A 25,175-nucleotide genomic window follows, 5' to 3' on the forward strand; every position below is an offset into this window, starting at 1 on the left:
TGACGTCTTGCTCTCTTGTGCAAACACACACACGCACACCCACACACACATTGGGTTGGACACTTTAGTTGCAGTTGATAATGCAGATGGGTGTTTCCCATCTAAATCCTGCATGGGGTTCCTACCGCTCATTAAAAAAATATGTAAGATGTGTTTATTTGCATCTTCAAAAGATGCTGCAATCATAATGAAATTGAAATCTCATTCGGGGATCAACAATGAATTTCAAATAACAAAAAAGACAAGAATCTGTAGAAGTGAAAAGGTGGACTGACATATTTTAAACGATAAATCACTAAAGCCACAAATTAAGAGAAAACATGAATGTTTTGCCATCAATTAATAACACTTGTATTAAACAAATCCTTACAAGCCCTGGGTTGTTAATGAAATCTCATGCGTAAGCTACGGGACCCCAGAGGGGCAAGGCTAAACAACATGTGTTAAATGTGATAATACAATACTTCATTTCTTCCAATTTTGGTGTGATTTGCACCTCAGGGCCACCATAGTTGACATTAACAAAGTAGCAGCCACTGTGGCAAAGCAACAAAAAAAAAAGTAATGATTTTTAAAAATTACTTTATAAGTTAATTATAAACGACTGTCAGACCATCCTGTTGGCGGGTAATGCTAATGAGGCAACATTTCCATCGGCAGATTGAGGCTTCAGCTCTCCTGTGTAATTCAAATCAGCTGTGGTTTGTCCCACTGTATAATTTTACAGCTGGTCGGCTCCCAGTTTGTGTCTGAAACTGGATTTATTTTTTCCATCAATAACTCTGATTTAATCACCTTTCTCCCTACTGTATTAATCATTACGTTGCTTTAGTGATTGCTAGTTTTTCTTTTTCTGAATCCAATTAGAAATAATCACAACTGATGTTAGGTAGATGACTTCGCATAAATTGTGTGCACCGTGTGGAAGCGCTGGCCACGAGCCACCATGCACCAGATACTTTTGGATATTTATGAGTGGGGACAAATGGAAATAGCTGAGATTTTGGAATTAAAAACATGCACATTCTGTAGAGTATAAATCAGCCAAGTTTTGAATGTTAAAAAAAGTAGTAAATGTATGTGTGGACAAGGATTTAGTAAGAGGCCCAAAAGTTAAGTAAATATACTTCTTTATCTTTCAATTAAAACCTTAAGAGTTCTTGGAGACTGAAACCTTTCCACCAAGCTTGTGACATTTGGATGGGAATTTTTGAAAGATGTGTGCTTTTTAAAGTTATATATGTACTCTCAGTGTTAAAGAAACTCTTAAAAACGTCAGGATCTAAAGGTGTCCCTCACTCTCAGATAATAAGGAAACACATTTAGGGATTCAGACTACCATAGTTCTCAACAGGAACCAACAGACACAGCTACAACCTCCCCAGAAAAACTTGCTGTCTTTGCTCCTTAGACATGTAGAATCATTCATTCGAAGCTTGTCATTTATTTGACAAACGTTATAGTTACCTAAGGAAGTTTATTTGTAGGTTTTCCCACCTGGCTCCCACCAATTTTATTTTTTGACCCAGTTCCAGGGTCGCTTTTTGCTCTGAGGGCATCTTACTGTGACGGCTAGTAAAGCAGGATTTAGACACATCTGAATCTATAGGGAATGCACGGATATGACATTCGGGTATGTCTAAAGCAATTTACAGCCACAATCAACATGGCAACACTGTGTAGTGACGTCTGTCTCCCCAGCCAAGCGCACATCGGAGCTGTAACACCTGCTTGTGATAAATTAAATGGTAAACACTCGAGGCAGGATGGGTAAAAGAGTTTGGGGAAAAATTGAGGTGAGAATTGGCATATCCAAAGTGTCAGGCAATCACACTCATCCACGATAGCTCCCACATGTAAGTGTTCCAGTTTTAAATCTGTGTGACACTAAATCTTAATTGTATTGTCCCCTTAAAAATAGCTAAGCAACACTAAGATGACGGCTAAATTGTATAACAAATGTAAATCAGATTTATTGTAATTATGCTGCAACAAGGCAGCCGGAGTTGGAATACTTCACCTGCCAGTAAATTCATACATACAAATGAAGACGTTTTTAAAAAAAAATAGAGAATATGAGGTGAGATTTATGCAACGCTAAAACAGGAAACACAATATTACAAGCCTGGGCGCTTCAGGCTAATTACCCTGTGGAAGATGCATGTACAGGTGTACACCTGCATGAACACGCAACCTACTGTTTATCTGTGATTACCATAACTTCCATGAGTTTGAGCCCCCAGTGGGACTCGTCCTTCGAAATCAGTCTATGTGTATCGCAAATTATGCGAACATGAGTATGATGCATAGACAGAGACACACATGCATACACACACAAACATCAACATTTGTGCACACGAGTGTGAGCTTTCTACAACTTGAATGTCGCCCCTAAAAGACGAACTTAAGAATGACGACTGCGAAATTAAACTGAAGCCGAAAGGCACACACACACACAGACACACACACACACACATACAAAAGATAAGCATGCAACACCAAGAGGCCCACATAGCAGTGCACTTTAATCACAGGGTTCATTTCATTTCCTCTCCTTCCTCCTTTATCACTGGCTTGGCTTTTATTCATCTTCATAAGAAAGCAGAGGAAGAGGAGCCAGCTCATAATAGCTCACTGATTTACATGATGAGCATTTAGCCCCACAGACACACTCCTAGGAAAGGGGACCAGAGAAATAACAACTGCAGAGATGCCTCCGCACACACAAACACACACGCAGGGATGTAATTTGTTTTCATATTGCAAAGACAAAGACCTGGAAACAGATATGCACACACACATGCACGCAAATCTGCACCCAAACACACACATCAGCAGGACTTGCCTTGATGAGCTGGCGCTCACGTGCTACTTTTGTTTGTTTAGTGTGCAACTCTATTTGAAATGCTAACACTGTCAAAGGCTCAGGGGCATGCAGCGGTGGGCTAGCATCATCAGCACGCTTCCCAGGAATTCACTCCCCCCCCCCCCATTTTTAACACCAAGCAGTTGTGCAATGACCCCATATTTTGCACACATTGAATATAAGTTAATTGAGCATTGAGCACACATCATTTGCACGCTGGAACTACTTTGACTTGCAGATGAAGAAGAAAAGGGAGCGCCGTAATTCACCGCAGCATATTTATGCACATGGCTGTGTTTGTGTGCTTTGCTGCTAATAGCTCGAATCCAAAGCCCGTCGGGGATGGGTTTTGTTTAAAGGGAATGGGCAGGGGTCATGATGGGATGAGGGAGAAGAAATCAACGATTGGATCCATTATGTACACACTTTGGTACCTTACACATACAAGAGGCGGTCAGTTTTCAGCTATCAACCTGTCTCTATTCTGTACTATTCTATATATAAAACTTAGACTCTTTGTCCAGGATGATGGTTGACTCATGCAGCTGAGAACTCAGAAATTCCATCACAACAACAGTGGTGATCTGTGCTAACAGGCTAACATCTGTAAATTAGCAGTAATCCAAAGTACAGCAGAGGATTTTAGAACTGTCATTAATCTGGCAAATAAAAACTAAACTGATGATGTAGTGATATGGAAAGTCAGAGGATGAAAACCTTTCTGACATATTAAATTCTTAGGGTGAATTGACACGCCACATTTCATGATAGAAGCACAAGATTAGAAGACATGAGTTCACCAAATAAAACTCCCCCAAAACTCTCAAAGTGTTTCCAAAACTTTACATTACTAGATTTCCAAGCTGATATCAGCGGACACTCAATCGGCAATCCTCATAAGACGTGTAAATTTAACTACAGTATTTTAAGTGGATTTCTGCTGACAAATCCATTAATTTTCAAGTAAATAATAAAGCTTTATTTCAGACGATTATTTCGGTGATAATAACAGCTTGTCAAAAGTGATATGAAGCAGAGATACAGAGGAAAGCAGTGCAGATTAGAGCAGAAATTTGATTTCATGTTAAAACTTTCTTACTAGAAACATAAAACCCGTTCTACTGAAGACTGCTGGTCGTACCTTCATGCTAAAGCCGTACAAACAATTAATTACAAGAACTTGGAGGAGGAACTTGTGATTAAACCACAGGAATGGCGATTAAAGTGAGCTAAAGTGTTTTGTGGGGTTGAAAATTCCGCGTTCACATTTGTTGGCTGTTAATGATAACAGGTGGAGCTCGCAGCGAGAGCTCTAATTAAAATCAAAATCAACCTGCCTGCTTGTAATTGCTTTTCCACCTCCACAATACTGTATGTGTGTGTGTGTGTGTGTGTGTGTGTGTGTGTGTGTGTGTGTGTGTGTGTGTGTGTGTGTGTGTGTGTGTGTGTGCTCACGCTGGTGCTAAATTTAACAATTCTAAATTCCACATTTTTTTTAGCAGCCATGTTTCAACTCTTTCATCTAATTATAATTTTCAGTGATTTTTAAGGACTAATTTTTCCTGGTGTGTGTGAGTGTGTGTGTGTGTGTGTGTGTGTCATATTTCTCCTGTGGATATTCCGGTGTTTGTGTTGTCACGGAGATTAGACTAAGCGCCCAGACCCATCAATATCATGACTCCTGCATCGCTCCCAAACGCACACGCTCAGTGATAGAGCGAGTGGTACAGACCTGACGCTCACACTCGCTGGTAAATGGCTGCTCTGATTGATGAACTACTCACAAACACACACACATACACTCAGCTGGTGATGGAGTGAGGCCATTCTATTCTCACCTCATGCCCGGTAGCTGGCTGGCAGCCCGGTTTAGACTTGCCAATTGGCCTTTCCACAAAACCACACAAACTTTTCTGATGAGCTCAGTACAGTCCACATGGATACACACACGCACACACAGACACACACACAAAAACGCACACATATTCATTATTGATTCCTCCAGTCATTGTGAGCATTTTCTCCCCAGGTGTTTCTAAAGTTAGCCATTCTTTAAAACATGGAGACACTTAAATTCTCTTTTTTAAACGACTTCTGAACATTTAAATATGAAATGATTACTCGACTAATTTGAATCATAGGGTTTAAAGAAGAGTTTATATTCCTTCTATCAAAATGGATGTCCTAACAAAATTTTGCATTTTAGTGTGCGTGAACTATTTTGTTAAAACAATTATTCATTGAACATTCTTTACTGCTAACTTAAGACATAACATTCTTCTTCAAAGAGGACATTTTTCTGTCTCGAAACCAAAGCTTGAATGAACATCTCTTAGATGTTATGGTGGCTGTGTTTAATTGGACATCATGAAGGGATCTTTACCAGTTCTCCCTCCCTTCTTTTATGCTGTTTTTGTAAAGACATAATTATAACTGTTGAATTTGAAATTCTTGTAATGTAGTGTCAATGTAAATACAACTGGCTGTGTGTCGTGATAGGATAGAATGGAAATAGTCAATCTGTAACTGGTTTCAGATGATATTCAAGCTTTTCTTCATGTGAATTATCCAAATTAGTGAATTAGTACTTCCGCTAAACATTATACCTACTTAACAGCAGCATTATAGCATCGTCATTATGAGTGTGTTAGAATGCTGATATTAGCATTTATCACAGATCTTATGTGTGTGTTGTTGTCTGTTTGCAAAATCAAAGCCCATTGCAGGGATAGCAGAGAGAGCTCACATAAAAATACAATAATTCTTACTTTTAATATTGTATCCTGGTAGATCGTTAGACATTGACCTGGTCTCTCCTGCCCCCCACTCCTGGATGAGTAACTTTACAGATGTAGATACAAGATCAATACAATTAGTTACATAAATTCTATACACTCAGAGACAACTGGAGTCGTAGTTTATTATAGAATTTCCAAGTTCAGTTATCATGCATTAACACCAAGATCACCTGAAAATCTACCTCACACACCTACGACTTCATGTACATCATATTAGTCTCACCTGAAGTCTGTTAGCTAGAAGAGCTAGCAGAGAGAGGATGCAGATCAGGCAAGTGTGAAAGACAGAAGCTCAATGAAGGGAAACTAACCTTAAATTCTGAACTGAGAGGAGCTGGAGGGTTTCTCAAAAGGAGAATCCACCCTGTTCTAAGTACGTTGTACCCAGACCCAACTCATAGCATAGATAAAGGTTCAGTCATGCTCAATCCAGTCCCACTCTGTCATCTTTCATCTCCAGCTGTCCACCCTCTGCAGAAGTGTTGGTTCCTTCATCAGAGGATGTCTCTTTTGAAGGTGGAGGAGAGCTCTTTTCTCCCTGCATGGCCTCTTCTCGTCCTTTAAGGCTCTTCGAGGCTCCCAGGCTGTGCCCTGGATCCAGCTGAGGGTGTAGCAGTCCAGGTCTTTCCAAACCCCATTGCTCCTCCTAAAGCCAAGGCGACAAATGGCATGAATATTTGGGATTGGAAAGTCTTTGACTCTCCAATATTACTACTGCAAAACTTTACTTCTTGGGAATGCAGAATGGTGCACCTGCAGAAATCTCATCAAGATGTAATGTGATACTCTACCTGTGAGTTGCACCCTTACTCAAAAGAAGGTTCGTCATTAACGTGGTTCCTTTAAAAATCCTAACAGGCTGAAAATTGATGTCTTTGCAAAATTCACCTCTGACCACCATGACACAGACATCGCATGAGTCCAACAGCATCTCATTGAACAAAAATGGGGCTTAACTCCGCTAAAAAAAACCCTCTTTATCTGTCTTGTTGTCATGTAACATGTAGTACTATATGAACTGTATGTAGGATGTATGATATGACACATACAGTCTATTACACAGGTTTACATGGATGTTTGCCTTCAATCTGGTCTGCTTTGGGGTGAGATATACTGGGGTGTGTGGGCGCCTGAGGCAAAATGGAATGAGACATTGCTCAGCAGACACTGCCCGGGGCTAACATAATATAGGTCTTTGACACAAACACACACACATACCCAACCATAGCGCAATGCTGGGTTTCACATCCATTCAGTCAACGGGCTACCACCACCCACCAGGCCGCTGCAGAGTGGGAGGTTTGCTTTATCAGAAGCAGCTTGCGCTACTGTGCATTTGAACCGGGAGGATCTGAGGCTGTTACCTTGACAGCATGAGACCTAACAATACATCCACCATTAAAAAAGAGTTTATTTCAAACAAGCAGTTTATGTTATGCAATCAAAGCCCCCGCCGAGCAAATTCAATGACCCGTGTAAGTGTGTGCTTGTGTACCTGTCCGAACAGACCGACTGTCTCTCCGGGCAGGTAGCTAAGTGCCACACTGCAGTCTGATGATGCTGAGAGCAGGAGGAGGTCATCGCCGTGGACACACATCTCCAGGTGAGTCACACGATCGAGGTGTGGGCGGAAGCGACGCAGTAGTTCTGGAGGTGCTGTTGTTCTTCTGTCATCTGGATCAAGGCAGTAATGCTGAAGAGTAGAGAAGCAAAGTAGTGAAAAAAACTTTTTTGTAGGAAAAACAAAAATATGCATTGATATATTATTATTATTAATAATAATAATAATAATAATAATAAACATCTAAGCTCCTCCCACTCTATGTCGTCCATTCTCTCTCGACACGTAAATCAGTTCACAAAAGCAACACTGGCAGAAAAACATTAATTAATTTCATACAAATAGCAAAAGTTGTGTCTCATGTCACACTGCTGATAGATTAATCAATTTATGGCTACATCCAACATGTTAGCCAGCTAAAGAAAAACAAGCATAGCCAATATTCAATTTATTTTTGAATCTTTGTATTTTTTCATTATGATCCAAGAAACAGAGAATTACAACTAATTTCTGGAGTTCACACACCATAAAATAGAGGAATATCAGTTAAAGATGTTCCTCTCAGCCTTGGAAGTGCAAAATTTTGGTGTTACTGCTGTGATACTCTAGCCAGCTTAAGATGCTAACATTTGCAGCTCATGGAAGAAGAGGTCTTTTATCTCATCGGGACCTTTGTGACAAAAGGAAGAATAAATAAATAAAAATAAACATGAACACTTGAACAACTATTTACCACATCATGTTAGATTGAGATCTTACAAGGAACTCTAAAGCCCTGCATCTGACAGCGAAACACTCCATACTGTGCAATCATGTTAGAAATCCAGCCGATTCAAAATTGTCGCTCCGAACTCAAGGGACAGAATTTCTACCCGAGCACTGAGCTTGTCCAACTTCTTCAACTCTGCTACGTATATACATAAATCTCCATAAATTAAACTGGGAGCCAAATGACACACACCCATCTGAATTCATCCTATCACGTAAACTGTGATGGAAAGCTGAGCTGTGAGTATTGTGGAAATAATACCCAAGAGGGTGTTCTTCTACCGCAATTATAGGCGTGACAGCGATGCAGCTACGCGTCACACCGATGGTGTGACCTTAGGCTTCATACAGGAGTCAAAAAGTCAAAGATCTCCGTGAAACTCTTCTGCTTCTCTTCTTCATGATCTACATCTATATAACATACTCTGACTTTGTGCTCATAGGTGTCCATGACTCTATTTCTGGTCTATTTTTTTAAATGTTTCTTTATAGTCCATTGCAGCTGATAGCAATTCTGCAGCACGCGTGTAAATCAAGTACCAGTATGTCCCAAGTCTTGATTGTCCCCTCTCTATCAGCCGTGATGAGATATTTTCCACAGGGGCTGACCGTCATGACGATAGAACCCAAATCTCTGCTGTGAGCCGCAAACTGTCCCACCAGACAGCTGTGGGTCGTGTTCCAGAGTCTGACCACACCTGAGTCTCCACAGGACACCAGGTCTGCACCACCTGTTAGAAAGGAAGAGACCAGATTGTGAGCCAACAGAGTTGGTCTGTACCATTTGAAAGGAACACTGGTACATGCCTTTGGTCTGGGTTTATTCAGAAAGTTAATGAAGGTTAAATTCAGGGTATAAAATGTTATTTTAAAAAGGGGTCATTATTGTTGCCTCAGTAAATTTCAATCTGAGACGTAAAAAATAAAGATCAGAAATGGTGTTGTACACACCTCACCTGTTAGGCTCCAACTTCTCCTTGTTTTTAACCGGGGGGGGGGGGGGTAAAGTAAAAAATGAATCCTAGAAAAAAATGGGAAAAATATTCCTGCACACTGTGTCCTTCGTTAATTACATTTACTTTGAAGCTATCATCAGCAAAAAAAAAAAAAAAAAATAGAAATAAATACATAAATAATTCATTCAAGAATTGTATTCATTTGATTTGTTTTGACTGATGAAGTTACAACACTGAAATTATTGTGGTTTTGTATTCACTAAAGCAGCTAAAGAGCTACAACTAGAAGTAGACGTGACACTGAAAAATGTACCCCCAAGTGAAATAAACAGATAGTTACAATAAGGAAAGCAAGAAAAGTAAACTTTAGACTTTCTGCAATGATGCAGCAAAATATTGAGAACTTGCTAAATCAAGCCAGATGATCATTGATCTGGAACTACTGTACAACAGCTTGGCACAAGATACAGGAATCCTTCCTGTCTTTGTATTGTAGAAACAGAGTACAGATCATGTGCAAGAGTGCACCTCGGTGTTTTACAGAACTCTATATGGCATTAAAAGAAAGACCATAGAAATGTTTAAAAGAAGTTACTTCACATTTTGTATCAACTGTAACTCTTCAAACAGCATCGCTCAAAACAACACAATGTTCATGCTGTATATACAGCATGTATATACTGGTGGTAGAATATACTACATGTTCAAAGAGGAAGACTTTGGTCTGGAAACAAAAAGCAAAAAATGTTGGGATGACTTGATTTTTCTTACATAGCTCCTGAACCTATGTAGCAATAACACTTTCTCAAATTATGCATTATTACACATCACGTTTTTTCAAATAATCACACTCATTTCATCATACAAACCTGCTGCGGTCGCTGACGTACGTCCCGGTATAAAGAACAATTGAGAGATGGCCAAGGAGTTATCAAAGTCCTCTTTGTCGTTGATGTGACGTTGGCAATCAGGTAAACCTAAGGTGATATACCAAAAAAACCTAGTCACAGACAGATCCTCTTTGCCATAGTAAAAAAAAAAAAAAGTGTATTTATTCTGTGAAGTAAAGACACTTCTTGCCTTTTCTCTGTTCAGCATGTAGCTGCAGTTTCCTCAGAGCTTTCTCTGTGCTGTTGTTCCACACTATAATCTCTCCATCGTAGCTTCCTGCACCAATCACATGTAAAGTGTATGAATCTGCATTGCTCTTCATTTTCTGCATATTTGAATCAGCCTGAACCTTAAATCAACACACACTTTGACTTTCCTCTGCTGAGCCAGACACTCAAACTACTTCCGTGGTGATAAAGCCCAGCTTCCATCAGCTCAGGATTCACCTCAGGAGAAAGTGCTTTATGGATTATCTACATTTTAAATATATATATATAGGTGTGTGTGTCTTCATCATAAAGGAGAAATCTCATCAGGTGACTCAACAGTTGAATAGCTGGACTTAATGAGATGTGTGTGAAGAGTGTGTTGGCTCTAGGGGGTGTGTATGTGAAAGCTATGTGAGGTATAGTATAAAGTTTATGAATGTGTGGATCACCTGCATTATTCATGCAGCCCGCGGCCAGCTCATGTATTTCAAGTGACTTATATCAGGCGTGTGCGCATGTGTGTGTGTGTGTGTGTGTGTGTGTGTGTGTGTGAGAGAGAGAGAGAGAGAGAGAGAGAGAGAGAGAGAGAGAGAGAGAGAGAGAGAGAGAGAGAGAGAGAGAGAGAGAGAGAGAGAGAGAGAGAGAGAGAGAGAGAGAGAGAGAGAGAGAGAGAGAGGGTGAGAAAAACAGCAGAACGCAAAGGTTGACAGGGAGACAAACTGGCTTTTACCAGGTAGAAACCTTGAGTCAGTCCAAATTTAGGCCCAATCCCATCTCCTCCTACGCCATACCCTTTAGCCTTACCCCTTCATGTTGGGAAGTGCATCTAATTTCTGTGGGGTTTGGAGGGTTAGTGGTCATCCAGCCCTCCAGACAACCCTCAAAGTGTTTTCATATGCGACTCACACAGACAGAAAGGAGATGGTGGTGGAGAATCCCAGAAAACTTTGCAAACAGGCAGCGTAAAAAAAAAGGCGGTGATCCAGTTTCTAGCAGTTAAGAAATCTGCTCATAAATTAGTGTGGGGTGAGTGATGTGACCGGCATCCCAGCCCGTAGATAAAGCTTTCAACCACTGGAAAGGTTAGGGTTAAAAAATAGAAATTGGAATTTAGCTTTAAGGTGGAAAACCCTCTGCTTGTACTAGAATCAAACCTGTTTAACTAAAAGCACCAATTTTGATCGATGCAAATGGAACAGCACCCGAGTCAAGAGGGAATGTTTCATTCAGCACCACTGGAGGACTCCTTTTTATATTAAACATATCTCCACTGCCAGAACCTGTGTCACAACACCCCCCCCCCCCAGCAAGACTATAAACTGCAGTTTGATCGGCGGTAATGCAAGCAGGGGTCTACACACAAGCGATAGCTCACAACCTTTTTATTTTCAAACTTTGTAATCTTCAGCCCCAACTGACATTGACTTGAGTGACATCATTTGAGGACATTTATCAGTTTCCTCAGCCCCAAAAGGATATATGGAATTTCTTGTCAGGCATGCTGTTCAATTCCAGAAGACCCCTGCCACAGGGTGATGTTTAAAATTGGAGGATTTTCCCTTTCACTCACTGGCTTGTCACAAACTGAAATATACAGTATGTATAAATAAAAGAGGAGAGCAGTGCTGTCGCTCAAGTTTCTGATTTCTGTGCTTTCCTATTCCATTTTGGACATCCATCAAAGTTCAGATGAGGCGGTCCTTGGTCGCTTGGAAGGTGTTCATCCATGGAGGATTAAGGGATCCGAGGAAAAAGGAAAAGGGGGAGTTTGTGACTGCAGGAGGTGCAGGACCCCTGTCTGTGTGAGTCTGTATTTGTATGTGTGTGTGTGTGTGTGTGTGTGTGTGTGTGTGTGTGTGTGTGTGTGTGTGTGTGTGTGTGTGTGTGTGTGTGCGTGCGTGCGTGCGTGTGCGTATTGAAAGAAGCCATGCAGAACACAGCAAAGACTTTGAATACGAATGAGGAGGCCCTGACTCCACGTCAGCCAAAAGTTCATCCTGCAATTTGATTCAAGACCCAAACAAGACGTGCATTTGCAAACACACATACAGAGTCCCGAGCAATGTGTGTGTCCAAAACAAAACTTTACATTGACTTTTAAAAACTCGTGGCCACGATACCAACGTGCTTGTACTTGGCAGCACCGACACAAAACTTGGCAATGTGCACGCTTCGACATGAAACAGCGCCACTCACTGCAGCCCTGAAGAAGTAAGCTGCCAACAGAAATTAATGCATCACGGCTTCAAGACGAAGCCTTTGTGCTCGACGGATTTAGGACAGCCAGAATTTCCTAAACTAGTACACGTAGAAAATGACAGTAACAGCTAGCATCCACCTTTGGAAATGTTTTGTTTCATCCTGGTTTCACATTTGCTCAAAAGAGATATTAAAGTTTGGAATGAGTTCCACCTTTTTTTGTCGCATTAATCAATCCGGATTCACCTCAAACAGTCCAAAACCTGACCGATCACACATTTCACTCGCATGAAGAACTCATGAAGGACATGCTGGTTAAAAAACTTTTTTAAAACACTGTGCCAACGCCATTATTGTCAGGCGGAGTAAAACATAAAACACCCTTCGTGAGGTGGATCATTTGCATTCATCAGACAAACTGCCAAAATCTCGAGAGACGCCGGTACTGTTAACCAATTGAACCGGCTGAGTGAAAGTGAAACACAAATGCTGTGCTGGCCAATGTTCAATCAAGGCTTTTGTTTTGTCTGTGTCATGCATCAACTATTAAGAAGAGCATTCAGCGATTTGGCAACCATCGCACTTCAGAGAATTATGGAAATAAGCCCACCTTAAAACAAACCAACAAACATCTTTTCATTCTCTCCCTACTCCTGCGGGCGTAAGACACACACACACACACACACACACACACACACACACACACACACACACACACACACACACACACACACACACACACACACACACACACACACACACAAAAGATAGAAGGTACTGTCTCCATTGCCCTCCCTGCTACTGGGAGAGTGTTAATAAACAATTTAAATTGGGTATTCGGATTAAATTGGAGGTGGGATGCGCAACGAGGGGGGCTCTGTGTGTGTGTGTGTGTGTGTGTGTGTGTGTGTGTGTGTGTGTGTGTGTGTGTGTGTGTGTGTGTGTGTGTGTGTGTGTGTGTGTGTGTGTGTGTGTGTGTGTGGTGGGAGAGCGATGATAAGAAATGCAGTAAGCTAAAACTGGACCTGAGAGGAGCCAGACACCCCCCCCCCCCCCCGACAGAAAGTGGGGACGTGAACTCTGATGAAGTTTTCATGTTCGCAGATTCGCTCCTGAATTGTGCTTTTGTTCAAGCTCCAGCTATTCGTTTCCTTCCAAACCATTTCTCCCACTGCTTTGACAGCCCCCACTCTTATCTACCCATCCCCCTCCATCACTCATTTTATCGCTCTAGTCTATACTTATCTCCGGGGTCTCAGAGGTCCAGAGACGGCGACAAAGCTTCGGTCTGCACTCCGCTTACAGATTCTGGTTAACTGACAACAGAACCATCAACATAAATATAAAATGATACAGCTTCACAGCTTGAAGAGCATACTGGACAAAATTGCTTGCAGTATTTTTGCAATTTTGATGGAAGCCAACTTGAAGGTTTGCTAGTTTAATCCACCAGGCAGAAGAGCTGAAGGTGCCTTGTTGGTGTTTCAACATACAATTTTGTCACATCTAAAGAATTCTGGTGTCTTTCATTGAATGATAATTCATGCAGCACAATGTTTGGTCAATCCTGGTCGTCATGCGTTTAAAAACTTGAACCTGAGCACGTGGCTCAAAATTCTGACATCCCCTCACACTTCCGACAGACACACATTGTCATCAGTGTGAAGCTGCTTCAACACGGCTTGTTCCAGACTGTTGCTCCTTTATTGCACCTCCTCTCACTGTTCTTTTGATGGTGGACTCTGAAATATGCTAAATCTCTCTTTGCCTACACATGTGCAACTGACGGCCATAAACACAGAGCTATTTCCAGCAGCAGGATTTGTGGTGCACGAGGCCTTTGATAGCAGGATCATTTACTTTAATCAGCAGATAACTGCTGCAACTTATTTATTTATTTACTTAGTTTTAGAGCTTCTTAACATTCATCATCATTTCTTGGTCTATCTTTCCATCTCTCTTCTCCTCTACATGAGCCCTCATTCTTCATTTCACTCATGACAGTGTCATTTATTATATATGCACACAAGTGTGCACACAGACAACACACACACACACACACACACACACACCTGTGACCAGAGTCTGCAGAGGATGAAAAGCGGCACAGAGAATATCGCCACGATGCTGGACTCCTCCCTTCCACTCCGATGGTTCCACAAAAGACTGAGAGAACGAGTGCAGACGGAAAACTGTTAAGTTTCTGCAGAGATAAGAAAGCAGAGAAGTGGACGTTAGTTTACAAGAGCAGCAGTAATAGTATTGTGTGACTACATAGTAATTACATAATAGTCATCATAAAACACAGTTGGAAATAGCATATCACTGTGGTTGTTATGTTAACAGAAGTAATGTTTGTAGTAGTATTAAAAGGAGCAGATGGCAGTAACAGTAATAATAGTAATATTAATGACAATTGTAGAAATAGTTTTAGAAGCTTTGGTGTTAAATTTGATCCCGATCTCATATTTCAGCAGCGGCTGTCTTTGCCATCAGTATATTTTCTTTTGTCATTCTGTTTTTGAATAATTTTTAAAATTACAGTATAAATTTTAGTTTGTATGCAAAGGATTCACCAAGACAGGGTTTGTAATGAAAACGGAAGCTCTTCCTTTACACCGGGGCACACATCCCATCTGTGATGAGGACTTCTTTAATCATTTGCTTGATGTCAACACAAGACTTCTGTTGCTTTTTTTTTTTTTTTTATTGTTGTGCATGCACTCAAGATGAAATGAAAAAATAATGCACGGTGGTCTCACACTGAGGGATCCGTTTATCATTGGGATGTGGATATTTCAACTCGCATGAGATAATATGAGCAGCAGAAGGCGGCGGGGCTTTGAATCAAATGCAGTGCGACGCCAGCATTATTTGGATTAAACTGTGGCATAGGTGGATGTGAGGAAACAGGAAATTAAATAAGCGATGAAAGTCATAACAGCAGTGTTTTTATTTACTGCTGCCGATCTGTCGTCTGTGTAAAGCCTCGGTGTGTGTGTGTGTGTGTGTGTGTGTGTGTGTGTGTGTGTGTGTGTGTGTGTGTGTGTGTGTGTGTGTGTGTGTGTGTGTGTGTGTGTGTGTGTGTGTGTGTGTGTGTGTGTGTGTGTGTGTTGATGAGGAAGAGAAAGAGTATAACTTGATGGTGGGACACTGAGTTCAGCTCACTGGGTGTGAAACGATAATGAAAATGAAGAGCTGGGTACGACAATGGTTTACAAAGAAACACGCATAAAGAAGTCTGAGGTCTTGTTATAGTTTGCTCTTTGACAGGAATGGGATGCAGGAGAGGACAGAGACACACACATACACAAGCGTTCTGCACACAATCACCAAGTGCTGCCTCTTGCCCTCAGTTATGATGGGCCTTCATCTTTCATTCTGTTTTGGTTTTTTTTGACTGCCCTGATTACAAGTGAACTTTAGGCTCATTCTATGAATGGGGTTTGTCTGAGATGAGGGTTTCCAGAGGCATAACTTAAAAACTGTCCAAAAATATTATTCACATAATTTTATTTCCCTAATTTGAGAAACATCTTCTGACAGTTCAAAAAAAATTTAAACGGGGACGACTAGAAGTAGCTTCTCTCTGGAATTCTGAGTCATTTATTCTTGTTATTGCAAAACCTCTAAACATAAATGTTGTGTGTGTTGCACAGGTCTACCATACCTTTCCCAGCCCATCACCAGTATGCTCCTCTTCAGCAGTAGGACCTGTGAGATCCCCACCGCCCGACCCAAACCAGCATTCATTCTGTGGAGACAGCGGCCATTGAAGTCCCACACCTGCAGTGGATGACACAGAAGACCCTCGTCATGATGTCACACACTGACATGATAACGCATTGAACGCGACAGCTCAGGTCAGTCCACACACTGCCTGACCCAGATCACATGATGGTGGTGCGGTTCAGGTCCTTGTTGTTGCATTTCAGAGTAAAGCTTTGGCCGATGGTTAGTGATGGAATTAAAAAGTAAAAATCTGACATCTTAATTGCCGTGACGACCACAACACAGGCTCAGTGTTGAGGACAATGTCGGTGTAGGTTCTCAGTCATCCAGGTCATGGTTATCCAAAGCTGTTTAAGTCGATCCACTGGACGTTAAGAAAGTTCTTGAAGACGTTTCGTCTCTCATCCAAGAGGCTTCTTCAGTTCAGCTTTGGATGTTGAGGAAAATGAGTCTATAGAAATGTAGAGTGGTCTCACTAACCGGCCCGACACTTAGTAAGACCACTAACTTTTAAGGACTCAATCCATTTTTTCCTGAACAAAATAAGTGCAACCTCTTCCCAGATGCCTACGTGTGTTTCTATGTGTGTGACTATTTCTGTCCACCTACTTTAACCTCTCCATCGGCGCCGCCGGTAAACAGCCGCGTCTGAGTACCGTCCAGAGCCATGGTGGAGATCTCGGCGTTGCCGTGGCAACGGCGAAACTGCTTGACCTTTTGGCCCGTGTCAGCGAGCCAGCAGATCACAGAGGAGGCCGAGTCGCTGCTGACTACCTCCAGAGAGAAGGAAAGAGAGAGAGAGAGAGAGAGAGAGATATTAATCATCAAAAAAAGAGTTTGATCCTTTAAACGCTGCCAGAGAGGCGGCTTCCACTGATGTATTCTTTAATGATGCTCACATAGCCAAACCATTCTCCACGCTTCGTTACACTTTATTTCAGGGCTAAGCCACCACCCAGGGAAGTACGTAACTAATGTTGCTGCCAACGGGGAATAACGGCAGGAGGAAAAATTCAAGACTGGATGCACTTTTCAAGATGAGAGATGACTATACTGGATGCATTAGCTATTTTATTATTTGTGTAGTGTTGAAAAGTAATGCCAGCTGCGTTAATCTGTCAAAGAGTGGGACGAAAACACTAAATCATGTATAATGATGATAAAATATAACGACAGATAAGTTTTTTAAAGAGGTAGAACCGATCAAATGTCTCTGGAGTTTGACTATTTCATGAGAGAATAAAATCAAACTCTCTCTAACTGGGGAATTATAAACCCACAGAAATTGAAATAGCCGTTAAACATTTAATGACATCAGCACATTTATTCATTATAGAACACAGTCTACTATTTTATGAAGACATATATGCATTTAAACAACATTAAGGCGGAAGCAAAAAAGGAACCGTTGATTGCAGTAGACGAGTGATCTGGTTCTCAGACTAAATATGAAACGAACTCAAAGGCCTCTGGGAGCCGTTTCCAGCTCCTACCTGTCTGAACAGACTATTATACAGCACACAGGTGACCGGGTGTTCGTGGCTGCTCGTCCTCTTCTCCTCCTTTGCCGTCTCCAGCAGGATAAGCAGGCTGTTGAAGGAAAGCAGGAGGAGTTGACGCTTCTCGTGGAGGAAGAGAAGGGTGCGAGCGTCCTCCTGCGTTTTTGGGAAGACTCCGGCCAGACGGTGAACACACAGCTGACTCGACACGTCCCACAAACACAGAACCTGGACGATGAGTGAGCGTCATGTATGTAGGGAGAGAGTTTGTATGAACAGGATGGATTTACAAGCAATCAATGTGACATAATCAGATTATGAACAAATACTTATCTATGTGCTACAAATGTGATGAATATCTGGTTTGTTTCCACGTCGGTAACCAATCCAAACCCTTCTACAAAAAAATATTTCCTGTCTATGCATAACAAACACAAATTGAGAAAACAGCTTTATCCCACAATGTTAAAAAATGCTGGAAAAACAATTATCTTTATTTGAATCCACTCCCAATTGATTGATTTCTTCCTCATCACATACCCAACCCTCCCACCGAGATGCACGGAGGTCCATTTAGTGGTTTTTGTGTGAAACAATGTGGTCGGACCTTGGCAGAGGTACGCCCTCTACTAAAACGACAAATGAAGGAGATTGAAGTTTAATTATTGTTATATTCTAATCATGTTGGATTAAGTTACTTGTAAGTCATCACTGGCTTGCATTATATTTAAAAAAAACTTCTCAAAAATTGATTTATCATCAAGACAATACTGGAATAGCAGGATAAATGCAATCCCCTCCAGGAACAGTTGTTACTCTATCAGCTGTTCTAGAGATACTTAATCAGAAATCCTGATGCAGAACATAAACCATGGCGACAAGATGGCTGCTGCTTCAAAAATCCTTGCAGAAGAAATTGAGGTGGGGCTTCAGAGGGTCTTGCAAATGCAGATGGTGTTTTTTTTTAGCAGGAGCCAGATGGAACATAAATCACTTCTAAGCTATTCATTATCTTCAGCAAATCGAAACAGAAGAGGAACATGCGCAAGCGCAGCAACGGGGAGAGGAAAGGCGGCTCGGGCATCAACATCCTCTCTGCGTCCAAATGAAGGAGACTTTAAGGGGCATGTGATCCTAATTTTAACAAAAATGTCAGCTCTTATGACATGAAACAGGCTACAAATCATCTGCAGCACAGTTTCCTTCCTCTGCAGTAATTATATCAGGTGTAGCTATCAATATCATAATGATGGGACTCTTTGCCATGGCTTTGTCTTTTCCTGTGCTGCAGCACACATACACACAAACACACATATAGACACACACTTTACCTTATCTTTGGAGTAGCTGACGAGCTGCTGCTTGGTCTGCATGAAGCGAACGGCAGTGACGGGGCTCGTGTGGCCACTGAGCACGCAGACGGGCTCCGAGGTGACATAAGGGCTCCACAGCAAGACCTGATGATCCACACCGGCTGTGGCTGCAACCAACCCAGAACGTCCCAAATCACCACAGGCGCTAACCGCTATTAATTATGGGCGACCATACAGTTTTTGGTCCCCATCTCAAGCAACTTAACACTCAAGTGAGGCATGCGGCCTTTAGAAATATCTCTAAACATTTGGTTCCATTTGAAAAAGAGATAACTGGACTACGCAAAACCAAACAAATGTATGTAATGATTTATTTTATAGGACATGTATGTTCAAATAAAACTGTTTCAGCACTTTCACAAATTGAATTTAAAAATTCAAGGTTCGAAGGTACCATACTATATATATTATGATAGTGTTGTCAAAAAAGTGAACATTACTACTTTCTAACCAAACCATTTACAGGAATGGAGGAATCCTACTGGGACCAGGTAAAAGTCAAGAGACTGCTGACACGTCCAAACATCTTATGTCAGTCATGTGGCCTCCAAACACATTACCCCCCCCCCCCCACTCCCACTTCCCCCCACCTATGAGGTTGAGTCCACGGTGATGGTCCATGTCCCAAACGCCGCTCTTTGTCACGAATGATGTGACTCGGAGGCTTCTGCTGCCCTTTTCCTTCCAGCCAATCACCAGGCTGCTCTCCGGCCTGGTGCTGCAGGACACGAAGGCTTCCAGCGGGCCGAGATAATGGACTGCAGCGGGAAATAACATAAAATATAATATATATAACATATAGAATATATAGAATATAAAATACAAACTAATACTGTTGTCATTTTAAAACTAAAGGAATCAAAAATATTACATTTCTTAAATTTTGAATTTTTGTTTCCTTTCACCTTGAAGTTAACCGTTCACAAATGAAAGCTTCCAAGCAGGCAAAACTTCAGCAGAGGTTCACCAGCAGAGACAATAAATTAGTTTTAACTCAGGAAAATCTCATGCAGAGCAGCATTGCATCAACATGTTTTGATGATGATGCAGTATTACTTCTATTTCATCTCTTTCAAATGAGATAGTCTACCCTGTTGATGCCAAAGTTCTTTCACTGCCAGAATATTGACCACTATTGACCGATCTGAAGGCCCTCAGCGTGGAACCAGGCCACTTTTAGTCCTGGTAGAAAATGTAATAAATCTTGTATTACCATCGATCTCAATTACATCTTATTGAGAACGGCTAAATTGGACGCAGAACGTCTCTATTAATGGTAGCTTGGCTTTTTAAATGCTGCACAAAATAAGCGCCGGCCTTGAGGTGACATCTGAGAGCCATGGGTGTAAGGTCAGCTGCGTAGCTGAGCCAAATTAGCAACGTTTGATTACATTTCATATTGATTTTTATCTTCTTCCCTCCTATGAATTAAACATCAGACTGTTTTCATATTTTGTTGGCTGATTAATGATGGATCATATAAATCATGAAGTTACATCCTGATATAGTCCTGGGGACCCAACGGTTGTGTAAGTGGTCCTAATGTCACACTTACTGCCATGAGCTTTTCATTTGGTGAAACAGCAGGCGTCGTTTTTTAAACCTATTTTGTTCTGCGACAAATCCCTGCATGATTTGGACGATAACTTCATCCCTTCATCTTTTTCATGTCTTTGATAACAGCACTTTGGAGACGTGATTATGCATTCCTCTCTCACAGACACACTTCCTACTGATCCTTGTCCTTTCAGCGCCGTGTCCATCCCAATTTCCTCCTAATTTCCTCTCAATGCACTTCTTTCCCACCACCTCCTCCTCCTCCTCTTCCTCCTCCTCCTCCTCTCTGGTGGCACGTGAGCCTGAAGGTTTTTAGGTCTGGATAACCAGCCTTGTCTAATGGTACACAGCCCACTCATACTGCAGGGGGGGCAACTTCAAAAGAAATTCACCAGCTCCCTGGAGGTATGCAAACACACATATAGTCGCTCCACCTCCCTCCTTCCCTTTCTCAGACTCTCTAAAGAAACACACACACACATCTGCACACACAAAAAGCCCTCATATGCATCCTCTCTTGTCTCTCTCTCTCTCTCTCTCTCACACACACACACACACACACACACACACAGCTCTAAAACTTCCATTAACCACTGCTTTAATGTTTTGGCACTGCTTCTTTTATTTCCCTTCATTTTTTTTTATTTAGTTTTCCCATTTGTTGTGCTTATTCATATGTACTTTATTCCAATATCAGGATCTCCCCACACAGCCAGTCTCAGAGCGCCACCTCTGCTGAATCATTATCAAACAGCCCGATGGCTCTTCAGCGAGCCGCCACTAGAATGATGCAACCGGGATACAACAAAGCAAACTCTGTTTCTGCTGCTGAGTTTAAGTGAAGAGCCCCAGAGGTCCAGACCCGAAGTCCTTGACTTCATGACTTCATGTACACACACCGAGTCAGAGACATCCGGGTGGGCATCTCAGTACTCGGTGTGTGTGTGTATATGCCATCATCAGGTTTGTCTGACACCAGTTTGTTTTTCGTCTTCTGCCCCTGTCGACTACAACGCAGATTTTATAACACGCCGTTCAACATAGCCAGTAAGTGGTCCATTGTTCACTGAGGTGATGAGATCAATTCCATCCATTGTCTTCCACTTTCTGGGGTCATGTTTCTAGACAGGGTATTCCACCTGTCTTTCTCTCCACCCATCCTAGTGGAGCGTGCAGTGCTCACAGGCTAGATGAGATATCCAATCCCTCCTGCAGGTTCAGGGTCAACCCTGTGTTCTCCTCCCGATCGGAACTCTCAATAAAATCTGCAGGGACGGGCACCTGGGGAGGCATATTGATCAGATCCTGACACAACTTCATCAGGCTCTTTCTGAGGAAGCAGAAGCTCTGCAACCAGCTTCCTTCTTAGCCCGGCCCACCAGCCAAAAGAAGGTCATTTCACCCGCTTATGTCCACGAGTCTTTTAGTAGCTCCACTACTACCTGTCATCTCCACCTCTTCATTTACAAACAATATGAAACATTAGATGTGTACCCAGACTGGCTGCTAATGTCCCAAGTTTGTGTGTGTGCATGTGCCTGTGCGTATGTGTGTGTGTGTGTGTGTGTGTGTGTGTGTGTGTGTGGTTGCTTGTCCTACCTTTCCTCACCCACGCAGGTGTGTGTGCCTGGTACATTACAGTGTAACAGCAGTGATGCTTCCCTTTGACCAGTTCATCCCACAGGACGATGTCTGCCGAGTCTGAGTCCGTCCTCAGATTGAGCCTCTCAAACAGAGAAATATTAGCCGACGTAAAATGCAAAGCGCTGACCTGGGATCAGACACACACATGGTATGCAGACATGAAGGAAATGACTAATGCCTGGATGACTTTCTAATATCCCTTTGCTTTCGTTAATCACCTGTCCTCCAATGTCACCAATGGTGAGAACGGCCTGGTCCACGTTAGCCAGATCCACCCAGTAGTCCAAACACCAAGGGGTGAACTTCAAACCCTACAGATCAAGAACAAACATGCATCCTCAATTTCATCCACTCTTAATACTCAAAAATCCTGGACAGATGTGGTATCAGTCACGGCTGCAACCGTTACCTGGATCTTGTACTTGCAGCTGGAATCTTGTTTAGACAGGATCTCATAAAAACACACCTCCTTACTTGTGAAAGACACAGCGATCTGAGAATAAAGAAATCAGTGCAAATTAGTTTATTCGAAAACAAGACATCTCCAGATGAAAAATAATGTATCTCATTAATGTGATATATGCGTTGTTCAACAAATCTGTTCATCACTATTTGCTGAAACTTCAGACACGTCTGTCTGCCTGACACATTGTGTGTTTTCCCAAATCATCAAAGTCACCTTGTGCACATTGTGCAGCAGCACCACGTCGGTGACCCACAGGTGATCGGGCGCCACCATGCTGTTCTGCAGTCGATGAGCGTTCAGAAGGGACATGTCTCCTCCGTCCCGAAGCCCCACAGTTCCGCCTTTACTGACAGTCAGGTACTGACCTGAAGTCTGCAGGTGCAGCACCTGAGGAAACCAAAGGACTTTAAAAACAACAACAACATTTAATAAATAGATCCGGCAAAGCAGCAGACAGCCTCCGAAGGCCTTTTACACTTTTCCTCATGCTGTTGGTAACATTTTAATCAGAAGTTAATTAGGAAAATGGAAGCTAAAGCCTCTAAGATAAATCTTTAAATAATTCATCTTAAGTATTTCCCTCCCTTCCTTGCTAATCTTTAGCCATAAAGCTACACCAGAATAACACCATTAAACTAAATCGTCCTCCTTTTGGAAGTCCAAGTGAGCTGGGCACGTTCTCCTACGTTGAAACCAATTAAACAAAGAGGATTAATAAATGATGGCATTTCATTGGCCACAGTACAGGATAAAAAATAAAAAAAACAAGAGCTGAAGGGAGAGACTGGAGCTGATGAGAAGGGGACACCAAATATCTTTAATGAAAGAAAGGTTTATTAATACTAAGAGAATGGAGGTCAGAGCCGAGCTGTACTGTCAATTACTGAAGATTGGGTCACTTTTACAGTCAACTGGAGGCTTTGTACAGTAGGACCTTTCAGATTGGGAGATATCATAATTAGTAATTTATCCATTATCTTAAGAATAACTCCAGAGGTCAAGAAGGGAAAGCACACGTCTACAAGTCGGTGTTGAAAACTCAAGAAATAGATACCCTGCATTGCTAGGTAACGAACAAACAGGATGTCCCCAGCTCCGGTAATCCCTTAGTAACCTTATATAACTTTTTCACAACGGATCGTCATGTCATCACGATCACAATAAGTGCAAAAACAATGGACGACTGTTATTTTGAAACTTTAAGCAGCAGTACAGCAGGTTTATCGGCGCTTTAGGGAAGGAAACTGAACCGAAACACTGAAGTAGCAGCTAAAACCAAAAGGAATTTGCAAGCAAAACTTGCTAAACCCCTTGTCTCGTGTTTGAATTTGTGATGATAATGTTGGCGTCTACAAGTGTAGCTTCATGTGTATTATCACGTGTTCTATGCCGCTAATTAGCATCACTCTATTTGACAATGTCTTCAAAGGAAATGAGAGTCATCCACGCGTCTGTCTGTGTTTTTAAAAACCGATCCAAGCTAAATGGGTTGAAACCTTCCAGCTATTTGTGAAACAACTTGCACAACACTGACACTTTGACATTCACAGGAGTGAAACATTAAAGTGGTGACCCATCGCTTTAACCACAGCAGCAGGCACTTTAGTCAAGGCCCGCTTCATTTACATATTAATTGATAGATGTTAAACTTATAGGAGTCCAGAGCCATTTATCTCAAAAGAGGTGTGCCATTTTGATGAGCGAGGCCCTAACACTTTCAAACCTTTCCTCGCACGATGTTTAATAACAGGATTCCACCCACTCAGCAGACTATTGAATCCTCCCGTCGCCTAATAACCAAATGTATTTCAGATAACATCCTGCCAGAGATCACATGTTTAGAAGGTTCTAAGCCTTCTACCTTTTGAACCGGGTCTCGATGCGGACAGGTCAAAGTGCGCGGCAGCTTCCAGCATGGCACGCTGCTGCTTTTGTAGTTCTTCACTTTATCAGAAAGTTCTAGCAGAAGAAAAGAGCACAGGCCTCCCCAGTCGATGCGACCTTCTTCCTTCACAGCGTCCACGTCCAGGAGGAGACCACGGTTCTCCTGGGTGACGACCACGCTGTCAAATAAGAGGCCATAATCCTCCTTGGAGCCACAACCGACTGCTGACTGAGCCAGATGGACGAATTCAATTCTGGACAAGGAGCGGGACGCACCTGAGGGGACCTGCATTGAAATCAATAAACGGTTCAGCGTCTCCCTGATGAGAGCTGGAGATGTACACAACGCTGCTAAACAGACAGACGAGGTACAAATTATGCAAGACTAAAAATAAACCCACAAAAGAAGGTAAACACTTACCAGGAAGAGGCCCTGTAGCTTTCTATAATCCTCGGTGTTCAACCTGCTCTCAAGCTGCGCCACCTCTATCCTCGTTCCCATGGTTACAGCTCAGACCTGTCAATCAATCAACAGCATATCAGACAAGGTCAGGAAGGTAAAGCGCGTGTATGCCAGTCTGTATGGAAGACTTAATAGATTCTCTGCATTGCTGGGTAATGACTAAACAAGATGTTTCCAGCTCCGCTAATCCCTCAGTCACCTTCTGTATGTTTTTCACAGCGGGTCGTCATGTCATCATGATCATAACACAAACGCACAGCAGCAGACGTCCTTTGTTGGCTCGCCTCATTTCATCCAAACACATCTGTG

General features: G+C 42.1%; 1 protein-coding gene across 1 annotated transcript; it reads right to left on the minus strand.

Moving 5' to 3' along the window:
• Positions 1–5,830: 5,830 nt before the first annotated feature.
• Positions 5,831–25,166, minus strand: LOC137597098 (cilia- and flagella-associated protein 337-like). The gene is made up of 18 exons (XM_068318043.1): positions 25,066–25,166; positions 24,825–24,920; positions 24,381–24,689; positions 22,733–22,906; positions 22,463–22,546; positions 22,272–22,364; positions 22,009–22,180; positions 19,443–19,610; positions 18,811–18,959; positions 17,474–17,707; positions 16,590–16,754; positions 15,919–16,034; positions 14,321–14,451; positions 10,030–10,116; positions 9,819–9,926; positions 8,534–8,724; positions 7,160–7,357; positions 5,831–6,310 (listed from the first exon to the last, which is right to left on the minus strand). The coding sequence occupies exons 2-18, from the start codon at positions 24,903–24,905 to the stop codon at positions 6,089–6,091; spliced, it is 2,682 nt and encodes an 893-aa protein (XP_068174144.1). The 5' UTR covers positions 24,906–24,920; positions 25,066–25,166; the 3' UTR covers positions 5,831–6,088.
• Positions 25,167–25,175: the final 9 nt, after the last annotated feature.

This window comes from Antennarius striatus, chromosome 6, assembly GCF_040054535.1.
Source record: "Antennarius striatus isolate MH-2024 chromosome 6, ASM4005453v1, whole genome shotgun sequence".
Lineage (NCBI taxonomy): Eukaryota > Metazoa > Chordata > Actinopteri > Lophiiformes > Antennariidae > Antennarius > Antennarius striatus.

Excerpts from the sequence above, each read along its gene's own strand:
- LOC137597098 (XM_068318043.1), bottom strand. The coding sequence starts at position 24,905 with ATGGGAACGAGGATAGAGGTGGCGCAGCTTGAGAGCAGGTTGAACACC. Across the intron at positions 19,611-22,008 it reads ACCTGCGTGGGTGAGGAAAG|TCCATTATCTCGGCCCGCTG; the intron begins GTAGGACAAGCA and ends TTCCCGCTGCAG. Across the intron at positions 7,358-8,533 it reads TCAAGACTTGGGACATACTG|CATTACTGCCTTGATCCAGA; the intron begins GTACTTGATTTA and ends TCTACTCTTCAG.